Genomic DNA, 23,561 nt, shown 5'->3' with positions numbered 1-23,561 from the left:
CCTTCAAGCTCATACTATAACCTAACATTTTAAACTTATCAAACAAATTTGATTCTTTGCCACAAAATTTATAACAGTAATTATTTAATTAATTGTGTAACTTACATTTTCCACTCTATGACATACTTTCAAATTGCTGTTTATTACTGTTAACTTAATGTATGATGTTACTAAAGAGACAACCAGCATATAACATTTTTTACAGCACAGTCCCACTCACAATAAATTATTTTTATGACAATGCTTATTTTCATGACAGCTTCCCATTTCCCAGCTGCTTTTACTTTCTTATGAGTCCCAATCTATTGTTGTGACACAAAAAAGTAGAGAAGCAATATACTGAAAGGCAAAAGACTACTACTATAGCAATCATTCCTATTCAGAAAGGGTGGTTGGGCGGATATTTCAACTGGTCTGAAACACTGATCTGTTTTACACAACAAAGGTTCTTTTTCCATCCTCAGTCTATTTACAAATGATGAAAGCTGATTAAAATATAGCCATTCCTGAGCCACGAGGTAACCTCTAAGGTACAAGAAGGTTAAGTCATAAGTAGGGACCGGATTTTTATGCCCTAATAATCCCTTAAATATGTATACATTTATGCATGAAAAACTTCCAAAATATTAACGTAAAATGTGCACATAAGCAGTTAACAAAAAATATTAAAATTGATTTTACATTATTTTAAGACCAACAAATCAACATTTAATTTTATGTAATCACCGAATGATTCACTTGCAATGAAAAGCTATACATAAATACAAATCATGCAACTAAGCCAATATTTTTTCATTACAAGTTTAAAAAAACAATGGTACTCATATTCTGCTCTCCAGACCGACTTCTGTTGCAGACACAATTACTAAATATTTTGCATTTTCCATACTTAGTCACCTCCTATTGTCTAGTAAAATGTCCTTATAGTGGGAAAAGCTTCTTTCCACCTCACAGGAACTTAAGGGCACATGTACAACAGCCACTATTTTTTCCACTGTTGGTGATTTTTTACTTGGCAGTTCAGTACATTTGCTGCCCCAAATTTCTTCAATTTCACAATATTGTTCACATCCTGGGTTTTTGAAAGAATGCTGTGTAATTCTTCCTTTACTATTTCACCAACTCTTCCAGGAACCAAATTCAATTTGGAAACAGTTATTCTGAATACACTTACCAAATGATACAAAGCAGTACTGATATTGCTTTCCTCCAGTGAGGAAATGGCAGATGGAAGATGAGAGAAGTGAACAGATATACAGGTGAGATCAGTTTCTAGTTCTGCATTTTTTAGTACATCCTGGGCAATTTGAACTGATGCTGCACTTTTGGGACCAAATGTATTCATGACATCCTAACTGTTTCTAAATGTCTGGTACAATAACTCAGGGAATACAGCCATGTGCCCAAGGGCATTAAAACTGGTTCTGGCAGAAGCGGAATGTTCAGTACTACTGCTTTAAAGGCTTCTTCTATATGGTGCTTCAACAAATACCTTCTTCATACGAGACACCATTTGTCAGCTATCACAAAATTTGCACAAACTGTTTCTGCAGCACAGCAATACAAGTCAAGTGTGTCATATTTTGAAATATAATTTTAAGAGCAATACCAGGTTTGATTATTTGCATCATCAGTGACAAAGAGCAATAAGCACTCATACTGAAAGCTATTCGGCCATAGTAAATTCGTGGAGGCGATAAAAATTTCAGAAACCACGGAGGTATTTGTGGTTTCAAATTGCTCTACCACAAGAAAATATGAGGTAGATCATTCATTCTTACTAAAGGATCTAACTATAATATTTGTAATAAACCATGCCTCATAGTCTTGTGTTTCGTCAATTGATACCCACACAGAATTATCTTGAATCTTATCTCCAACGTTTTCAATTGCAGGTTCATAACACTGCTTAACATAATTTCTGTCCACAGCAGATTCATCTGGCACTTTGTACTGTCTATACTTCTTTATGAAGTTTCTCAGAGTATGACTGGTTAATTTCCACAGCGCAATATCTGCCAGTAAAAAGGCTTCACACAAGTCAAATGACAATTGCAAAAAACTATTATTAGAAAATTCACTAAGCAATTTTTGAACAGGAGCACATAATTTTAACACTCTCTCTTTGTATATTAGTGTTCAAATGCTGAAGCACTTGAAAGCGTTTTTCACATGATTGGCAATTAAAAATGTTATCTGTAATTATCATCTCTCCTTGAAACTCCTGCTGATGCAGCTGTAATTTAGTTTTTTGACTTACTTTCACTTTCGTCATGACTACAAAAAGCTAAACAACTTTAACCACAGACTAGTCATCACTAATATGAATGACCCCAGCTCTAAATGAAGAAGTGTAGCAAACCTGATAGAGACTTCAGAAAAAAATAAATAAATGAAGTCCATCAATAGTATTGTGTTGCTAGAAGCTACATGTGAATAGGCTCCAACTAATCCCTGCACAGCCACTTTGACAGTAGGTGGTTGAGACAAGTCATGAGTAGAAGGATCAGGAGAGTCCCATCCTGGGTACTGCATCAGAAATATGAATCCAGACTCAACTTTCTATTTGGCTGATTCAATGCAATAAAGAGTAAGGCAGACACAATGAATACAGAAGGGTGAACATCTAGAATTTGGCACATAACGAGCAGTGTATGGCAACAAGTACAATGAGTTTTACCTTCTGAGATATAATACCATGTAGTCTGTTGAAAGTCAACTAACTTTTGGAGGAACATGATGCCCCCATCTTCAGAGTTGAAATATATGCCAAGCAAGAAATCAACATGCAGCAGGTAGCAAGCAGAGCAACCCATCTGCTGAAAGCTTCGGTTTGTATAAGAAACTGGAGGAAGCTGAAAGATAACTTGTCATTTCTAATTGGTTCACTCACAGGACAGAGTGAACCAATAGGAATGCAGGACAACTTGCCAGTTCTCATTCGTTCTCTCACAAAACAGACTGAACCAATAAGAGGCAAGAGAAGGATGCCTAGCATTCACCCTGAAAAGTGCTGATGAAGTTGATCTGGGAACACACGAAGACAGGCAGTAAGACTGTGGTGGGGGATAAAAACAGAAAAACTAGAAGAGGGATGCCAGGACAGGAAAGAAAGGCTTAGGGATGATAGACGCCAGGAGACAGCAAAGTTGGTTCCTTGCTAAGGGCACTGTGTACAGACCTATGCATGTGAATCCAATGAAGAAGGTGGCCACTATTCAAGAAACAAATGGCAGTTGACAAGAAGAGATATCCAAGGCTTGAGAAACAAACAGGAATTGATGAGAAGAGATGACCGAAGCTTGAGAAACAATAGTGAACTAGCAAGAGGAGGTGACTGACACTTGAGAAACATGTGAGAGCTTGCAAGAAGACACAACTGATGCTCAGGAAATAAGTTCGAGCCAGTGGGAAGTACAGGCAGATACAGTGAAATAATACAGGAACTGCTGGAACTGGTGTTTTCTATGCGGACCATACTGAGGCTACAAAATGAGGACCAACGGGACCAAGTTAGTCATATAAGAGTAGATGCATGACTCTCTTAGTTGTGAGACAGTGAAATATGGTCATAATTCCCATAGTACCTGGAACCAAAAATAACTGTGCTGATGAGGGTCAACAGCAACTTATCATACAGACAACTGTGAGACAGAAAAATATGGTCATTAATCCTGCAGGACTTGGAGTCAAGAACGGCTATGCTGGAAAGAACCAACAGCAATTTACCTGACTGACTGACTGACAAATCAGTCAGTCCTGAGCTGACAGCTGCAGTCAGTGGTTAGCCATAAGCACGGAAGTAGAGGAAGCTTCACTGCTGGAGGTCACTAATAAGCGATGACTAATAAAAACATAACAGATGAAAAGACCATGCATGTACAACTTTCATCCTTATGATATACGCATAGCTATCTGCATAATGTCAGAAGCCTTGACATTTGTCTGTTCAAAGTGATAATATATGGTACAAATGAGGGGGCAATGATATTTTACCAAAAAACTGTGCTTAAAACTTGGAGTGAACATGTGGCATAACAAATTTAAATCACATGTGAAAGATTAACCACAATTGTGTGCACATGTGTTGGGTCTGTCAGAGAAGTTACCAGATATTAAAAATATACTAAGTGCTTGAAGCTTTCTACAGAGTAGGAGTGGGTCCAATTTCAAGGCCTCTTAGTAAAGTGGCAAGCAGCTTCATATTATTTACTAGAGTTACAGTGAAGAAACTTTCTTAGTAACAATTTGATTAGCATATTTTAAAATCTGAATATCATTATTTGCTATAAATTTATTTATTTGTTAAGACAATTATACATAAAATTGGTAATGGAAATGACCCCTGTTACTACTTAATTTCCCTTTTCTTCTTTTAATTCAAAATAAAATTCCACTGGCCCTGTAGTTTGCCTATTAGGAAAAAACATGAGACAGAGAAACTGAACTGGCCCCATTTTGACACATTACCTCATTATTTTTACTTAATGCAGAATTTTCTATGAATTCAAGTAGCAGGGACCAGGCTCGAGGAAAGTCACCAAGTGTTTGAAGCAACTGTCTCTTTGTGTTGAATACTCTTGCTACACCAGATAATGTCAAAACCTGTTAACACACAATGCATAAATAAATAATTTTCTTTACCTAATTTGCCCATGAACATGTACAGAGTTACTGCTGTTACCTGACGAAGATACCATCTGTACCCACATAAAATCAATATAACCTGTCAAGAATTCATACCATATCTTCTGGGTTGTGACATCATTTAATCTGGTATATGGGTACCAACATTTTGGAGGAATGTACTGTACTGAACATGGAGGCAGGATGTTCCTCCAAAACACTGGTACCATCCACCAGACTACACGGTCGTAACATTCAAGACCACAATATGAATCTTTGCCATGGTGAAACCTTCACATTGTATGTAACAAACAAAATTTCATAATGACATTTCATTGTCCAGTTACTGGACACTGATCCTACTTAGTTATAGTTTAATTTCTAACTTAACCATTTTGCTGTGTTGGTTTAAGAGAGCATGGCATTAGACAGAGCACAAAACATGAGGACTTAAGACATTTTAACGACATACATCTTTGACAAATTTGGGATTAAACAAGAACATCTCAAAGATCAATCTAACAACACACACAACTTAAATATAATATGGAAATATTATAAATATAAATATAAATATGGAACATGAAGAATATATGAATTGGTTGTCAACTTACACAGCTTTTGAAGGATGTACAGACATCGTACTTCATTTTATAGTCCTATGTTGAGGTGAATACCAGATACCATATCTTATCTTTTTATTAAGTTCAGGAAATGTTTTGACATCTGTTGGTGCAGTTGTGTACTAACTGGTCATGATTCATTTTTTAGTAAATTGTTATTTTATTATGGAAAGCATATTCAATATATATAGGTCATACCGAAAGTCATGAGTAACTTTTTTTTGCACGCAACCTGGGAACAGTAGACGAAAGAGAGTATGGTGGTAGGTGGAACCAGCTGTTGTGTTAACCTTGAGTGTCTTGTGATATCAACAGCTTGCATCATGTGACCAGTATCACTCCTAACAAAATGAACGACAACCATATGTTGCTTTGCCAGCATGCTGTCATCGAATTTCTTGTGAAAGAGGAAATCCCTGCTGCAGAAATTCACCAGAGACTTCAGCATGCTTATGGAAGTGTGCGCATTGGTGCAAGCAGTGTTTGAAGATGGGTGAAACATTTTAAAGATGGGAACACCAGCATCAAAGATGAGCCTCAGAGCGGTTGTCCTCGAACAGCCTCAACTGAACACAACAAGGAAAGAGTGGATGAGATCATTCAAGATGAGAGGCGTGTGACTGTGGACACAACAGCCCGAAAACTTGGAATAGGGCACAGTGCAGTACAGGAGATGATTGAAAGCTTGGGCTATAGGAAAGTTTGTGCTCATTGGCCCCCGCGGTTATTGACCAAAGACCACAAAAGGTCAGCAAAAAGCCATCACCTCAGAACTGCTGCAGAGATATCGACACGAAGGTGATGATTTTTTGCTCTGTATTGTGACAGGTGATGAAAGCTGGTTTCACCATTTCAAGCCTGAAACGAAACGGCAGAGTATGGAATGGCACCATTTGCATTCTCCATCAAAAAAGAAGGCAAAGATAGTGCCATCAGCTGCAAAGGTGATGGGCACAGTCTTCTGGGATGCAGAGGGGTTTATTCTGGCCGAACTCCTGGAACCTGGGCAAACCATCAATGCTGCTCGTTATGTCCAAACGCCGCACAAGCTCTGTCGTGCGTTGCATGATAAACGTCCAGGATGAAACATCATCAAACTGTATGACAACGCTTGCCTCACATTGGAAGCAATCACAAAGATGGGGTGGGAAGTTCTTCTACACCCCTTGTATAGCCCTGATCTGGCACCTTCCAACTACCATCTTTTCGAATTTGTGAAGAATCAGCTGCGTGGACGTTTTGAGACACGGGAGGCAATTCAGAAAGCAGTGTGTCAGTGTCTTCAGATGGCTGAAATGGAATTTTACAGAAGGGGAATTTTCAAACTCCCAGAATGCTGGGAGAAAGGTGTACAAAGAAGTGGCGATTATGTGGAAAAATAAAGAAAGGTCTGTAGATTGAGGTGGTGTATTTGGTTTGTCAATAATAAAGCATGTTACTTTATAAAAAATTGTTGCTCATGACTTTCAGTATGACCCTCTTATTTGTTTATATTTAATTGGAACACAGAAACCACATACAAGAGGAAAACACACATAATTAAAAGTGGGAAGAGAAAAATTTTAAACTAACAGGAAAACTTAGATTGTAAGTTGGTATTACGAATAAGGAAAATTATTCCCAACTGAAGATGTCAACCATCAACATGTGTAATGATTAATTTCGAGAAATTATAATATACAAGTATATAACCTAAATTACTGTTTTAAAATACATTAATATTTCTATGGACAGTCAGAAAGAAAACAAATAGTTCATTATGGCACCACAGAACAGCAGTAAACTTTGAAATTAATGAAAATATGCTGATGCTGACTGAATACTATAAAATACAATTGATTTTCCTTCTCCATTAAAAAAACAAGAATTCTACATGGAGTATATTATGTGGGCAAACATGGAACTTCTGGTTTTGCAATCCTAGACTAAAGGTATGTCTGGCTTCTACAGAAAAACCATGCAAGTGTTTTCTGTTATTTGTGACCTTGGGTACATGTTACACAGTATGCAGGGTTGCAAAACCATTTTTTATATTTTCATAACAAATGTAGAAATTCTCCAAGGATCACTTGCTGTAAATTTTTATCATGCAGTCATAAGGAGCAAACATTTCATGTTGTACAAGTTAAAAGTAATCATACATGTAACATATGTAGCTGATTAATTTGTTGTATTTGTGTGCAGACAATGAAATTAATGGTAACCAGATCTAGATAATATTATTCAGATGACAAACCTCCTATATTAGGGTGGTAGAGTGTATACTGTAAAGATATGCACAAGAATGAGATGTAAAACTGACAATTTCCTTATCCAAATGGTTGTAATACCTGTATGTATGGATTGTTGAATGATAATAAATGATATGATAATTAGAGAAAGACTGAGTAGTTTATCAGGGATAAGAAACTAAAATATATAACTTGAGGCAGTATTATTTTCTCATTCTGCACTTGCATTAAATTCTGAACCATGATTTTTTTTTTTCTGTACATGCTTCCACAACATTACCACTTTGAGCTACTGATGTCAAACATTTTCAAGCCATTTCATGAACTTATTTTTCACTAGATTATTCTATTATGAACAACACTGTGATGCTATAATGGGTTTGCATTGTACTTTCAACTTTTCGGTCTTTACTGTTTATTCTTCATACCTTCACGACAGGGGAAGCTACTTCTCTAAGGAATGTTTACCTTAAATTTTTGTTGATGTTTTTACAATTTTTCCCAGCATTCAAATCCCAAAAACCTGGGACACATGAGTAAAGTGGTACTCACTATGACTCTCAAGTGGTCATGGAGGAGGACAAACATTCCATGCTGTTTATGTTGTAAATCTTGCAATGATGACCACTATGGGGATCAACATATGCATACACCATGACAATATTTTGCAATAAAAATTTTGTAAGCAGGCAGAACACAGAAAATTGTTTCCTTGTAACATTAAAATGATGGATTTCTTTGATACATCAACATAATTTTCGTAAAAACACAGATCTTATTTACATCACCCAGCAAAGGTCAAATTCTGGGACTTGAAGCATCACAAATGGGCAGATTAATCTGGATATTGCTTTATATGCTGACAAGTTACTCTTAAATCAGTTGAGGGCCACCACTTCCAGGTTAAATGTGAGAAGTTGAAAGAAACTGGCAATAAAGTTCCAACATTGAACAAGTTGCATATAAGTGAACAACAGCTATGGGGTTCTCCTTACCTGTGTCTCTGCCCACTGCTTCTGTGCAGTGTTTCTAGAATGATGAATCAGAATATTCCCTCCTGTGTCCACTTTTTCACTGCTTGCAGAATTTGAGAGACTTCGTACTTTATCCAACAGTGGAAACAGAACCTAAAATACATCAGAAAGAAAAATAAACCTGGAACCTAAGAAATGTTATTACGTATATCATACACTTAATAGCTTACCTATAAACTACACTGCCACTGTGACTTCTAAATCTAGTCATCCATATGTACCATGACAGATTGTAGTATTTGTGTGTACACACAATATGATCAAGTAGTTTCTGGACTGGCCTAAACATGACACTAATGTTGTCTGGAACTCTTTTGCTAGGCAGAGTTAGAGTACACTCTACCATTCACTAAAAAGCTGTAACTTGGGCCACTAGGAAATAACACCTTGTGAAATTTGTGTTTTATCAGTATATGCTAGATTTTGGAGAAAAGTTCTGTTTCAAACTAGGCAGAACTGTTATATACACCTACAAAATGTAAAAATTTCCTTTCAGAGTGGAAATAATAAACTGAATTGAAACATCTGATTTGTTTTCAAAGTTGCAAAATTCATGCCTCAACTGCTGACTGAAGAGGGAAAGTGAAACTGTGTCAGTCTATGCTCCCTGCTTGGCTCATGCTTTGACCCTGAAGATAGAGGAGACAGATTCCTCTGAAATGTTAGTTAACTTTCAACATACACATGGCAATATATCCCAAAATATCTTCCAAATATAGTATTTCTTTAATTTCTTGTCCAAAGTATGGGTGTGTAAGTTATGTGAGTAAACATGGTAATTCAACTAGAAGACAATAGGTGTTTTCTTGAAAATGTGTATGCTTCATGATAAACTTGATTACTTGCACTGTCATGTAACTTCTTCTAGATGCATGGACTCCCTGTATTTCTACATTTATCATGCAAGATGAAAATCTATAAATCATTGCTGGTACACGTGCCTGCCATAGAACTGCCTGCCAGGTTGGTTGGTGAAGCAATCCTCCATGCGCGGAGATGGTGGAGAACAAAGTCTGACCCGCAGACTTACGCACAGCTGGCCGTGAGTCCACACATAAATCACCTGAAACAGCCATCTTTCACTAATGAACAACAAGGGTAAAAACATGTCCAAAAAGTAATACACCAAACATACTTAAAAATGAAGGAACTTCCTGCTTTAAACTATAACATATGGGTCACTGCACTAAGATGAGTCTTTTCTACATTAACAAGTTATACTGAGATTATATTAGATACTGCTTACTGTCTGAGACATGCATTTTGGGCATCAACTCTGTCCTAACATTTGGGCGAATGGTTCTCATTTTACTGATCTTTCAAATACCACACAATTACATTTTGATTCCGACTACTGAAGCTAATATTGAGAATGTAACTTCTAGTTTTCTGCTTCTTACTACAGACCTAACAGAATGCCCAATGATACGAAATTTACTCCATACATTTGCTAATTTATATGGTAGCCAAGGCTGTTTAAGTGATGTGAAAGTATTATTGTAGAGTGTTTGGACGTGACCTGAATCCTTATTCTTACTACACTTTCTTAATTACATATGTGTAATTAATTTCTTAATCTGAATGCTACCAGTTCTTTAATGTTTTAGCTATTATAATTTAGGATATTGACAAGGAAAGCAACCATATGATTGTAACTTTTCAATTTCCAATTTCTTTGCACAGGTTTAATAGAGAACATTTAAAGATCTTACTCTGTACTTCTGTCAATATTTATTGATATGTATGGTGGCCATGGCTATTACATACAAATACTGCAGTACAGCTATTGGATGTCAATTGAATCCTTACTCCTAATATTTTTTGAGTGTTATGGCTTCCTTTTTCAGTTACTATTCATTGGGATATTGCTTAACAAAGTTATTGTATCTCAGGTGAAAAACATATAATTCTGTTTGTTATAAATAAAAAAAAATAATTATGCGAGTAAAATGACAACCACTGTACCTTAAGACTGTAGGGCCAAGCACTGAACGCTGTGCATATTAAATCGGATGTACCGTTAGGCTATTTGGGACGAACAGCCTTAAGGAGGGAGCAGTGTGACGTATTGTACTTTGGAGGACATCCCCTCCCCCGCCAGTGGTGATGTAACAACATCGGAAGCTGTCGCTACTACGGTAACAGGCCAGTCACCACTCAGCCCCCTTACCCCGCGGTTGCTATACAGCAGTAAACAACTCTCGACAGCGTTGCCTAGCAACACCTGTAAACATGGCGACTAGGCAACAAGGAAGCGAGGCATTTTCCCGTTGTCTGGCTGAGGGTTTATAAGAGAACCACACTGCCTAAGGGGGCTTGGACCCGAGAAACACTGCGCTGGCAAGGACCAGCAGCATATGCAAAAGACAGACCAGTCCTCTCGTCAGAGAGGGCGCCCCACAGAAACAAGACGGTAACAGTCGACGAGCAATAAATATCTGGTCATGAGCCCCAAGAGGGTGCTCGATACCAAGACTTACTGACTGACTGACGGTCAGCCGCAATGTGACTTGGACTTGGAAGGAGTCAGTTAAAATGTAGTAGCCGCCGAAGACAGTTGAAATATAGCAGCCGCCTAAGACAGCTGAATTGTAACTGTCGCCAAGTTCAATTGTAGTGAGCGAATCATGAATGTGAAGAATACTGACAGTGTGAGAAGTTATTGGGAGTTTGTAATACAGTGGCACTGGTATAGCTCCCGTGTTATAAATACGTGAAGACTACTGAAGACAGAATGAAATGATTAGTGTGTATGGTTTATAAATTGGGTAAACCCGTAACAGTGTTATAATTAATTGTAGTTATGATCTGTAGGTTGTTAAATAAACCAATTAACAATCTGAACGGCGTCTTCAGTAGCAAAACACGTTACAGTATATTACACGAAACCTGTCATAAAACCTACAGAGAACCTGTAGAGAAGTGTAACCATTCATGTTATGCAATTTGTTAAGTAGTGCAATGGTATGGGCAGTTATTATTTCATTTCCTGGCATGTTTGAAGGTTCAAATATTTGAACTCTAAACTATGAAAGACCTTTCAGACAGCATAAGATAAGAAATCTTTACACACATGGCTTCTACTGACATGACTTTAGTCAGACATAGCCACTTTTATTATTGCACAACAAAGTAGACTTCAAATTATATTGATGTTCATAATGACACCATTATTTTACATCTACACAAGTACCCACATTCTCTCTCTCTTCCTGTGTCACAGAAAATAATCAGAAAAGAGAGGTATTATGCAAATAATTACAGTTGATGCCCTCCACTTGTGGGAAAGTCAACAAGAAGGATAACATACTTCAAAGAACAAATATAAATAAAATATTTATTGCACACATACATGTTTGGTTGCTCCCAATTAATAAAAATGAATACTCACCTAACCTGGCATAAAGGCACATCCAAAGTTTATCAAATGGTGGCATATTTGGTGTTCCAGGAAAGTCAGGAAAGACTGTTGTATCCCCTGACAAAGACTGACAAAGCTTCTCTTGATTCTGATAGAAGTAATCTGATATGTTCCACTGAAAGAATATCAAATATTGTATACCATAATATGTGTATGTATGCCAGAAGCTAGAACTCTTCATGAACAAGATATTAAAAACTGCAACATGAATTGAAGGTTTATTTTTAAGACAATGATGGCTCATCTATACACAAAGCTATAATCTTTCAACCATGCATTAAACTCAAAGAAGTATCACAGCAGTGATGAAGCTGGCAACACATCTACTGAAAATTAATTTTTCTCAGAGAATTTAGCTTCCAGTTTTAAAATTTCTTATTATTCTTATATAACTTTACTTACACCTGATCAGCTGGGAAAGCAGTCAATATAGTGACTAGATATGGGCTGGATGGGCGAGAGGCTGGAGTTTTGAGTTCTGGTAGGTACAAGATTCTTCTCCTCTCCACAACATCCAGACCAGACCTGGGCCCACCCAGCCTCCTGTTCAATGGTTACCAAGGGTTCTTTTCCCAGGGGTAAAACAGTCAAGGTGTGAAACCGACCACTCACATCCAACTAGTGACGAGGTCAAGAATACATGGATCTATACATTCAATCCCTCATATGCTTTCATGCTGTAGTTAGAGTGACCAATTTTCAGCCATGAATTTAAGGGAAATTTAGTCACAACAAATTTGGCGTGTTTTCAGCGGTGCAGCATCACTCCAACAAATGTTCAAGGAATGATAATATTAAACAAAACAATTAACTGACACTGTATATAATATACAGGTCACAATGTAGAATAAAAATTTACAAATTTGCATGTTTCTTAGTCCTAATCTATATGTATTCATCCACTGATGCTGCAGAACTAAGCATTTTTTTATCTTCTTGTGCAGATTTCAGAAACTCATTACAACTATAGTCATAATTAATTGTCACCATTAGCTCTGACTTAACCCTTTCCGGTCGTCACATTTAGAAAAATTTCTGCAGCCAGGCTGTCAGGGGTTTTTAAATGCCTGCCAAGCCACTATGTGAACTGTTTTGCCTGAAAAGTTCTCCTCTGTATGTTTTATCACACCATGTACTGCCTTGCCTTTTTGATGGCCCAATTGCTTTATTTGGTGGCATCATTTCCCCACATGCATCATCGGCCATTGTTACGTCTTCCCAAACACCAACACGCAACACCACTCGTTTCACTCTCTCTCTCATTTTCTGACATTTTGTTGCTCGATTCTTCACTTGCAGCTTCTCCTTCAACTTACAAATCATCACAGTCAATATCAAGTTCTTCATTTAACTTATCACTACTAGATTCTTCATCTGCATCACACACGAGATTATATCTAGTTTCTTCAATCCAGATGGCCATGATTCAGCTGAATGTAAAAGCATGCTACTAACATGTTGCTGGCTTCCCACTGCGGCAGCCCAGGTTCGATCTCAGGTCTAGTCAAGTGGGATTTGTGGTGGACAAAGTGGCGCTGTGGCGGGTTTTCTCCGAGTACTTAGGTTTTCCCTGCCAATCTTCATTCCACCAAATTCTCCATCATCATCATAATCATCCAAGGCAGGTACAATAGGAAAATCAGTGGTTGCCGTGCCGAGTGGACCCAGCTGGACTCCACCCCCAACTAGCAAATTAATTAAAGCTACTAACATGTGAGATGCCATAATATATAAATGGCATTCATTCCTTAAGAAGTTCAAATTATGAATTCCAGATGACAGGAGGAGGCAGACAAAACATTCATGCATGCACTGGTATAGTCTAGAGCAGAGGTCTCCAAACTTTTCAAACCGCGGGCCACATTAGGTAATTCAGCACTTTCAACGGGCCAGATAAAATGAGAAATTAATAACTCTAGGTATATGAGTTTTATTGAAAGCACAGAATTTCATAAACTAAATACAAAGTACATGAGAATAAATTATCGTATATTAATGACAACAGACAGTAGCAGGAAATGCTCATATTTTCATCACAAATATAATAAAACAGTTAATGTGAATGATGGAACTCTTTTTGCATTCTTAAAGTCTGACTAAATTGAGGTTCAAATTTTGAAATGCTAATCACTAGTAGCAACTTTAAATGTTCATCGGATAAATTTGCCCTGTATTTCGACTTGATGTTCATCTGAGAAAAATTTTGTTCACACAGATATGTCGTCCCAAAAATGGAGATAAATTTACGAGCAAATTTCTTTAAATTTTGAAACTGCTCAGAGTTCAGAAATTTATAAAATTCGATCAAATTTCTTTCCCTGTATGTCTTTAATATATGATAATATTCCTGAAATTCAATAATTTCCATTTGAATTTGACTTGGGACTAGTGATGTATGACCGAAATATGACTGCAGAAAAACGAAACAAACTTTGTCAATAGTATATCAACATTTGTCCATGGAAGCAGAGTCACCTTGTTGATTATATATCGACGTTTGACCAGTGAGGGTTAATTAGTTCTAGGCTGCTTTGATTTCTCTGTTCAGTCCATTTAATCTTCATCAGTGAAAAAACTCTTTCAGTATGGGCATTTCAGCCTGGGATGTTTAAAACAAAGCCTAACATCTTACTAAGGTTTGGCACATCAATTTATGTGTTCCTTAAATGACTGAAAATAATGGCCCAACTTTATTCCATACTTCCCACTTTTACCACACTCACAACACTTTTTGTACTAGGAAACTCTTCATACATGCTGTTCTCATTTACAAAATCAAGATTAAATTTTTTACAATGGTTTGCAAATGTCTGAAAGAAAGTTTAGTGTTTAAATTTAGTGGCAAAAGACAATGGACAGGATTTGCATTTGGAAATTCAAAATTCTTAGAAATGTACTTGTGCAAGCAACAGTAGAAATTAACAAAATCATCTATAGCACATTTCTGCAGGGATGGATTCAAAGAGTTTAAAATTTTTTTCAGTGGCAGTACCAAAAAAAACTGTCCACTACCTTCTGCTGAATTTTATTATCTATAAACATTTCATTACACTGTAGCATTCCATGATGACTGGCAGTTTCAAGAGTTCTGGCAGACTGAACACGTATGGCATCAATGTTGGGGAAAAAATTAAGATCTGCATCAATAACACATTACTTTTCTGGATCTTCATCACTGAAAGATTCTTTTTAATATTTTTGGACAGTCATTCACACTTTTGAAATAACTCTTAATAGGTAACCAGTTTTGTATCAATCTGTTCACAGCTGTTGTTAGGGAAAGCCAATGAGTGGGCACTTGACAAATGTAACCATTCGGCATCAACAAAATCAAAGAATGACTTCAACTCTTCCCTTCTTTTTGCTGATATCGAAAAGTGTCCATATATTTCTAAGATGATCATTTCAATATCCAGATCTAATCCATCATATACGTGTTTTGTGGCATTACGCAATATATGATTTGAGAAATTTGTCTTAAGCACATTTTTGTTATCTTCATGAAGCAGTTTGAATACATAACTATGCTTCCCATAATTCACATTTGCATTATCTGCACAATATGAAGTCAGATTTTTTTTATATCTAACTTGTGTGTATCTATGCCAGCGGTACTTCAACTACCCATGCAGGAAAGGTCAAAGGGTAGACTCCAGACCCTGGTCCTCCACGTTGGGGGCTGGGAATGAGGCTAACACCCTCATCCTGTGAAACGAATTTTGTTCAGAAACCTAAAAACCAGCCATGGATAGAGAAGATGAGGAACAGAGATTAATAGAGACTGGTTGTAGAGGAGGCCAAGGCTCACCCAGGGCTGTAGTGTCAAGTGGTGGGTAGGTTGTGTGTATCAGGTGAAAACTGGATCAAATTATGGATAGCATTAGCTTTGTCAAGTGCCCACTCATTGGCTTTCCCTAACAACAGCTGTGAACAGATTGATACAAAACTGGTTACCTATTAAGAGTTATTTCAAAAGTGTGAATGACTGTCCAAAAATATTAAAAAGAATCTTTCAGTGATGAAGATCCAGAAAAGTAATGTGTTATTGATGCAGATCTTAATTTTTTCCCCAACATTGATGCCATACGTGTTCAGTCTGCCAGAACTCTTGAAACTGCCAGTCATCATGGAATGCTACAGTGTAATGAAATGTTTATAGATAATAAAATTCAGCAGAAGGTAGTGGACAGTTTTTTTTGGTACTGCCACTGAAAAAAATTTTAAACTCTTTGAATCCATCCCTGCAGAAATGTGCTATAGATATTTTTAACACCACTAAGAGGGTCAAAAGCCAGTCACGGTAGCTGAGCAGTCTAAGGCATGCACTGTCTTCATGCGCTCTGAAGCCAAGATCGTGGGTTCGAATCCCACTCAGGGCATGGATGTTTGTGGGCGTTTTTCTGTGTTTGTCTACATGTAGAGGCCTTGCAATGAGCTGATCACTCGCCCAAGGAGTCCTACCATATGTGTAAGATCTATAAAAACCGAAGTGAACAGAGTTCATGTAGGTAGGCCTAGGCCCCACTGGGGCTGTAGTGCCAAGGGAAGGGGGGAGGAAAAAAGAAAGAAAAAGAAAAGAGGGTCAAAATACCTCACAACTAGCGGGAATATCTTTCTGTTCTTGTGGTTGAAGGCATCAGTTACAACAGAGAAAAGACTGTTTGACTTTGGTGGATCTTTCATCACATCGATGAAGCTCTGTGCACTCCTTGGCACTGCAACATTTTTCACAATAGCCTCTGCTTTGTTCAGCCACAAGGCATCTTCTTAGTCAAGTCAGAGTCATGGCAAATACGCTTCAAGAACTTATTTGCGTAATCCATACTTCTGTAGCTGATGTTGTCCTTTACAGTATGGAAAACCAATGCTAGCTCACCTGCAACGTTTTTAAAGTCTTTGCTGCTGTTCCTGAAAAAGAGGTGTAAATTTGAGATGTCCTTGCTTTCCTTTCATTTATGCTCTTCTGTGCAAATATGTTGTCTACAGTCAGTATTGCCCCTTTGAGCGATGCTGAACTCATGTTTACAAAGTATACATAAAGCTCTGTAAACGTTGGAGGGCAAGAACTTTACCCATTAATATTGTTCTTCTCATTTTCTCAAGTAAACACACAAGTATTTAGTTTTCTTCCTAGGTGGGATTTTTTCACTGTTGCGTTCACTTTCGCTGTCACTATCCATTATGAAAATGGATTCAATTTTGTAAACATTTCAAAGTATGAGGATGAACATGGCAAGAAACAAGAACAGAAAATAATACAATCCAGAAACGGATACTGTGCTATCAATTAGTATATGCTAAACTTTCTATCGATTATTATAGGTATTTTTTTTATATTTAGCACTGAATACCTCTAAGTCTAAACCACAGATAATAATGGCAGTTTATATCAGAATGTATTTGGTGGGAATAGTATATAATTTACATTTTGTGATCTTGATTGTTAATGAAATATATGGCAGAAACAGAAGGTCAACATGGGAGCCAGGAGGATCCAAAAAAATTAGCACTAATATGGGAGTGCCCAGGAAATATGGGAGAGTTGGCCATGCCAGGTGTAGTGCTCAATTAGCAAAGCACAGGGACATCTTTACCTTACACCTGATCACTGTCCATGAAAGGCTAATTACAAATTCAGTCTTCTTTGTGAATTTAGCACCAAATTATGTTATTTTTGCAAAGCTTTATTCTTTACAGTGGATTTTTGATTACAGCTGCCATGCAATCTACGATAAATATGACCTTAACTGTATGAAATAGGATCATGAGTCTGAATAGTGATCAGTGCATGAATGTATGTCAATATTTATTTGTTGTGTGCCATCCTGTGTAAGTGAAGGATTTTTCCATTTTAAGAAATCTAACAAATATGTGAAAGGATTAACTGTTTCAGAATTAATTTTGCATTTTAAGAGGTCAGAGGGCTTAATTGATGAAGAAGTAGGAAACAGATTTTCTCTGTGCTTTCAAATCATGAATGCTTATCACCACTTACCATTAACCCCACAGCTGTGAGAGAAATGTTCAGTTCCTGAGTCTGGGACCCAAACTTGGCTGCTGTATCAACACATAGTGGAAGACATCGCCACGGCATCACGGGCAGAAAGTCTGTTACCACCAGCTGTAGGCACTGGAACGCTACACGGATTAGATTCTCCCTACAAACAACCAACAAATTAAAAAACTCTCTGTATCTGTGATGAAATATTGTGTAGCACATGTAAGTTTCAGAGGTCTCTTAAATTCACATATGATTAGGAAAATGACAATAAAAGTGAATAAACACTAATGCTGATGTGCTTAGTATAATCTATATCACTAGGTTAGCTCATCTCTTTCAAAATTCGTGATTAAATAAGGTTTTCTTAGTTCTTTTTGTCATTTATTTTATTTTAGTTTTGTGAACGAGTAGAGTGTGCTTCCACATTATGTGAATTTGAAGTAGCATAACATAAAAAAAATTAATAAAGTCTCACCTTGTGTGCAAAGTTTGAAATAATGTGATGATTATGATGATATACACATAATAATGTAATAAATGTAATCATTTTATAAAAGTGATCATATTAATTAATAAAATGTCATGTCACACTACAATGGTTGTAAATTTATATGCTCCAAGAATGCACGCCCCCCCCTATATTACCTTCATTTCTATGAGAAAACAAGTCTTGAATTATATGAGATCTTCAGGACAGCATCCTTGCATAAAATGCAATTTCACTCTGCTCTACATCATTTGGTAACTTTTAATAACTAATTCTTAGCTGTACTTAGAAAGATATTTCACAAGAGCAGTGAATAGTAGAGTAATTTACTGAGGCAATATTATGTAGCCAGTAATACTACTGGCCACGCATGGTAAAGTTGTGCCTGTGCTTAACTAATTAAGCACTACACCATGAAGACATGTGGGAGAGTGGATGTATATATCCAAGTTTTCTTGACTTCAGCACTGACTGGAGGGGAGTGGTCAGCTTCTTACCCCTGGCGTAAGAGCCCCCAGTATCACTGGATAGGAGGGTGGGTGGGCTCCAGAACCTGTTTGGAAGGCATGGAGAAGAGGAAATTCTTGCACCTAACAGGACTCAAACTAGAGCCCCTCAATCGTCCGGCCCATAGCCAGTCACTATACCAAACAGAGCTATCTTGGCTCAGTGTTACTGGTAACTACACCAAAATGAATAAGTAATACAATGACGCAATGTCATCCATGAGCAGAGACTTAGTCTGCTCATTAACAATCTCCCTACCAATACAAAACACAGTGGCTGTCTAACACAATAACATTTAACCACTGCAATCTATCTAATCCAGTTCAGTCCAGTATACATTCAATATTTTCAATATTCATGATTGAAGAGCAAGCCAAGCAACCAACCAGATGTTGGTATGTTGCTTGGCTTGCTCTTCAATCCTGAAGATGGAGGAAATAAGTTCCTCCAAAACATAAATCTCTCTCCGAATTATATGGTGTTACAACCCAGAAGACTGTACTCTTCATAATTATCAATGAGAGAATCTCAAATATCCATAAATGAACAAGAAGTGTACATGGAAAAAGTAAATAACCATAGAGAATATATATGTGTACAACTCAGCAGCTGCATTCCCCGTTTATGGGTGACGCGATTACACTGTCACATGGAAATGACCCATAATATTGCTGGATACACGGTAAGATTTACCATTTTTTTAATGCTAGTGGGGTGGAACTAAGACCCTTGTACTGCGGCCACTTCTGGCCTAGTGTATCAGCCCCAGATGACAGGTGAGGGTGATTGTGGAGCAATTGGTGGAATGAAGATAGGCAGGGGAAACCAAAGTACTTGGAGAAAACCTGCCCCAGCGCCACTTTGTCCACCACAAATCCCACTTTACCAGACCCGGGATCGAACCCAGGCCATCGTGGTGGGAAGCCAGCAACTAACTGCTTGAGCTATGGTGTCGCCAAAGATTTACCACTTGGTCTCGGTGCTATATCAAAATGAGGCAGATAAGCCAGGTTATGAATAACTTTATACGTATCAGTGATTCTGCTGAGGCAACAACAAACCACACTGAAAACCAGTCACACCAAGGGTGTACACCCAGAGCAATGCAAGGAATGGACAAGATGTTGTGAAAAGTCAACCAATTTGCTGTATCATATAAATGAATGCATCGAAAGAAATAAAATATCTGAATAAATAAATACAATGTGTCAAAATTTAAGTAATAACCTTTCATATCTATTAGAATGACATATGTTACACCAGGTACAGGTAGTTGTCTTGAAAATCAAAGGTATACTGTAACTTGGTTTCACTTCATATTCCTGAAATGTTTTTTAGACCTTAAATGAACATTAAACATATTTCTAAGAGGAAAATTTTGTATTACATGAAGATCTGGTAAGCAGACTTACCCATGATGATCTGATACTGCACCAATGATACCCAGCACCAATGGCCAGCCATGGGACAAGGTCTCTCCTGCACCATGTAATACCTGAAGAACACACTCTAACTGCCGCTGTCGAACATCACCATGTGGCACCGATGATAATTCTGAGAGGGGACCCAAGAGTAGTGTCTGAAGTTTCTGAGAAAACAAAAGTGTCTACTGCTGACATAGAAATGCACAAGGGTAAAAATTTCTATTTCAGTCTACTGACTTGTTCTGTGCCAAATCAAACAATGTCCTCAACCATGTCACCATCAGTTTCTATGGTTTTTATTTTATAAGTAGATATCCGAGAAAAAGACAGGTTTTCAAACTGTATTACCTTCTGGGATATAATGCCATGTAGCCCTTAGAAAGTAATCCTATGTTTCAGAGAAACACATCGCCTCCATCTCTGGGATCAAATAAACTGAGCAAGATACCAGCATGAGCAGGTGGCAAGTAGAATAATCAACTAGCCAGAAATTTAAGATTTTGTAGGAAGCAGGAGGGAAATGGAAGAGTGGACCTCAGTTCCCATTGGCTCACCAGTGGCACAGAATGAAACTGCTGGGCTCTCACACAACCACCAAGTGAATCAATTGGAGACAAAAGCAGGAGTTCAGGATGGCTCTGAAAAGCTTCAACCTGATGTCTGGCTTCCTTCTCCTATTTCTTCTCCATCATCCCCACCAAATGCCTATGACTCACTCAACATATCTCCCTTACATGTTGGTTCCTTACCCAGCACACATCATTACACTTTTTTCCTGCCACTTTTTCTTAGACCAGTAAATACACCCCTTTTTTACAGCCATCCTGAACACCTGTTCTTATCTCCTACCGGTTCACTCAGTGGGAGTGTGAGAGCCAAGTGGTTTCATTCTGTCTCACAGGCAAGCCAGTGGGAACTGAGGTCCACTCTTCCACTTCCCTCCTGCTTTCTATAAAACTCGAAATTTCCAGCTAGCTGGTTTCTGTGTTTGCCACCTGCTTTCACGCTGGTATCTGGCTTGGTTTCTTCGACCATGGAGATGGCGGTGATATATGTTTCTCCGAAAAGTTTGTTGACTTTCAATGGACTACAGGGTGTTATAACACAGAAGATGGTACTCTTCATAACCACTGCTGTGAGAACCTCAAATCCTACACAGGTTTTCCAAAGTTACAATTTTTTATCATTATCAACTTCCTGAATATCATTTAATAAAATTAGGTACTTTTTGGCATCCTGTAGTCTTCTCTTTCACAAATATGTAAACATCTCCATCATTTAGGAAGTCAGAAAGATAAAGTTTAGTGTTTCTCACATTAAGAGAACATTTAACATCAGGCCAGAAAGAAAAAGAGGAACCACAAGACCTCAACTGAGATGTGGAATAATGTGTACCAGGATACTAGACTTCTAGGAGAAAGGAACTGCATTTTCCAAAAGGCACCTACATAACAAAAGTAAAAGAAAGAACACTGCTGGTATGGCTGTCTTTTCTAGTGACTCAGTTTCGTGTTCTTACTGGTGCGTTATACTTGACAGTGAAACCAGATGTTTTTGCACGTACTGATGCTGCCAATATTCCAAAAGAAGGATGAACACGATACTGATCCCTAATTTAAAATTTTAGTTTCTTAGCAATGCAGCAAAAGATTGCCTTAACCCCTTTCCCCCCAGACAATACAATTAAACATTTGTTTATGCTAGTCAAAAGTCACAGCTTTCTACCAAATTGTACATTTCTGACATTTTAAATAACGGAGATGTTTATATTTGTGAAAAAAAATGGCCTACTTCATGCTAAAAACTGCCAAACTTGACTAAGGGGTTTAGCAACAGTAAAAGATGGAAACTTTTAGAAAACTGTTACTTTATGGATATCTAATGCTAAAATGAAAATCAAGAAAACCTATGATGGTGTAGCTGAAACACAATTAAATTTTCTTCAATTTGGTAGGGAATATCCCTAATGGTGACATACGAATATAAAGTGTACCAAATGCCAAAAACTGCATGAAACTGTCAACTTCATTTTAAAATTACTGCCAGTTCTATAGGATCAAGCACTTCCAAAACACACTGTAATTTACTATACACTGAATCATACTTACTATAAACTGACATCAACAAACCTGGTTATCTCTAAGTGGAGGCTGGTATTTGTGCTGCAAGGCAGCCTTCACAAGGTATGTGACAGCCTCTACACCCCACTCTCGCATCCGTATGTGTGGATGCTGACATACTTCAAGCAGGTGATTAGTAAGAGGTCTCCACAGCACCTCCACACGAGGCAAATTCACCAACCCAGTCTCAAGAAGTTTAGCCACTGCAAACAGTGACGGCTCCTGAAATATTCACACCAATGTCATATTCAATCTTAAACTGAAATAAAAATCATCCTTGTACAAAGCCAATTCTCAAAGATAAAACTAACAGCTAATTAAACAGAAACTACATAAAGCAAAAATACAAGTTCTACCAACAGTTAAAGATAAAACAAGATCTACATCTGTAAAACGGGAAGTCGTAAAAGTTAAATTAAATGATGACAGCTATATGAACTTCTAGCAACAACCTACTGTTCACGTATCACTAAACATTTTTTTTATTCAATGTGTATTATTAAATTTAGAGTATGTCACATAACACAGATGATTTCTTATTAAAAACTATTCTTGTAACTGTGTACCTTCACTGCCTGTACATTATATATACCAATTGTTGTGGCCCAAAGGCCGACTCCCGGTAATATGTTAACATAGTATTAACATTTTTGTATTTTTGGGAAAATATTTGTTAGGATAGAGTTAGTTTTGGGAAATATTTGTAAGAGGTACAAAAGCGGATGTACGAAAGGTTAACAACTTAAAGGAATTTCTGCGTATGGATTTAGATGGACATTGGCTTGCCACGAATGGGGAATGCCCAGTCAGCAGAATAACGTTGAATGTATATCGAACTGCTAACTACAGAATTTACACTTGTGTGATGGGGGGACGTTTGCAGGTAAAAGTGTCAGCCAAACGGTTTAGCAGTAGAAGGGGGTGTGTCCCCTTAGGATCCCAGTCAACGAGATCACCCACCTTGGGATAAGACGTCATTGGAGGCGGACTTACACCCTCCGGGAAAATAATGAGTAAGCATACATAGGGGTATATAACCCAGAGACCAAATTAGGAAGGGAATTATTCTAACAGTAATTTTGGCCAT

The 23,561-nt window shown here is 37.6% G+C and overlaps 1 protein-coding gene across 1 annotated transcript in view; it reads right to left on the bottom strand.

Annotated features, from left to right (window-relative positions):
- LOC111868425 (protein MON2 homolog) overlaps positions 1–23,561 on the bottom strand; it is a 91,766-nt gene that overhangs the window by 36,650 nt on the left and 31,555 nt on the right. The window contains exons 14-20 of the mRNA XM_023859040.2: positions 22,484–22,696; positions 20,343–20,518; positions 17,931–18,093; positions 11,906–12,050; positions 9,456–9,577; positions 8,476–8,607; positions 4,471–4,605 (exon numbers count right to left, since the gene is read on the bottom strand). Coding sequence (XP_023714808.1) covers positions 4,471–4,605; positions 8,476–8,607; positions 9,456–9,577; positions 11,906–12,050; positions 17,931–18,093; positions 20,343–20,518; positions 22,484–22,696 — 1,086 coding nt within the window. The remainder of the gene's footprint in view (positions 1–4,470; positions 4,606–8,475; positions 8,608–9,455; positions 9,578–11,905; positions 12,051–17,930; positions 18,094–20,342; positions 20,519–22,483; positions 22,697–23,561) is intronic.

Source organism: Cryptotermes secundus, unplaced genomic scaffold (genome assembly GCF_002891405.2).
Source record: "Cryptotermes secundus unplaced genomic scaffold, Csec_1.0 scaffold166, whole genome shotgun sequence".
NCBI classification, from domain to species: domain Eukaryota; kingdom Metazoa; phylum Arthropoda; class Insecta; order Blattodea; family Kalotermitidae; genus Cryptotermes; species Cryptotermes secundus.
Note: the sequence above shows the minus strand (reverse complement) of the source record. Positions and strands in the feature narration are given on the sequence as shown.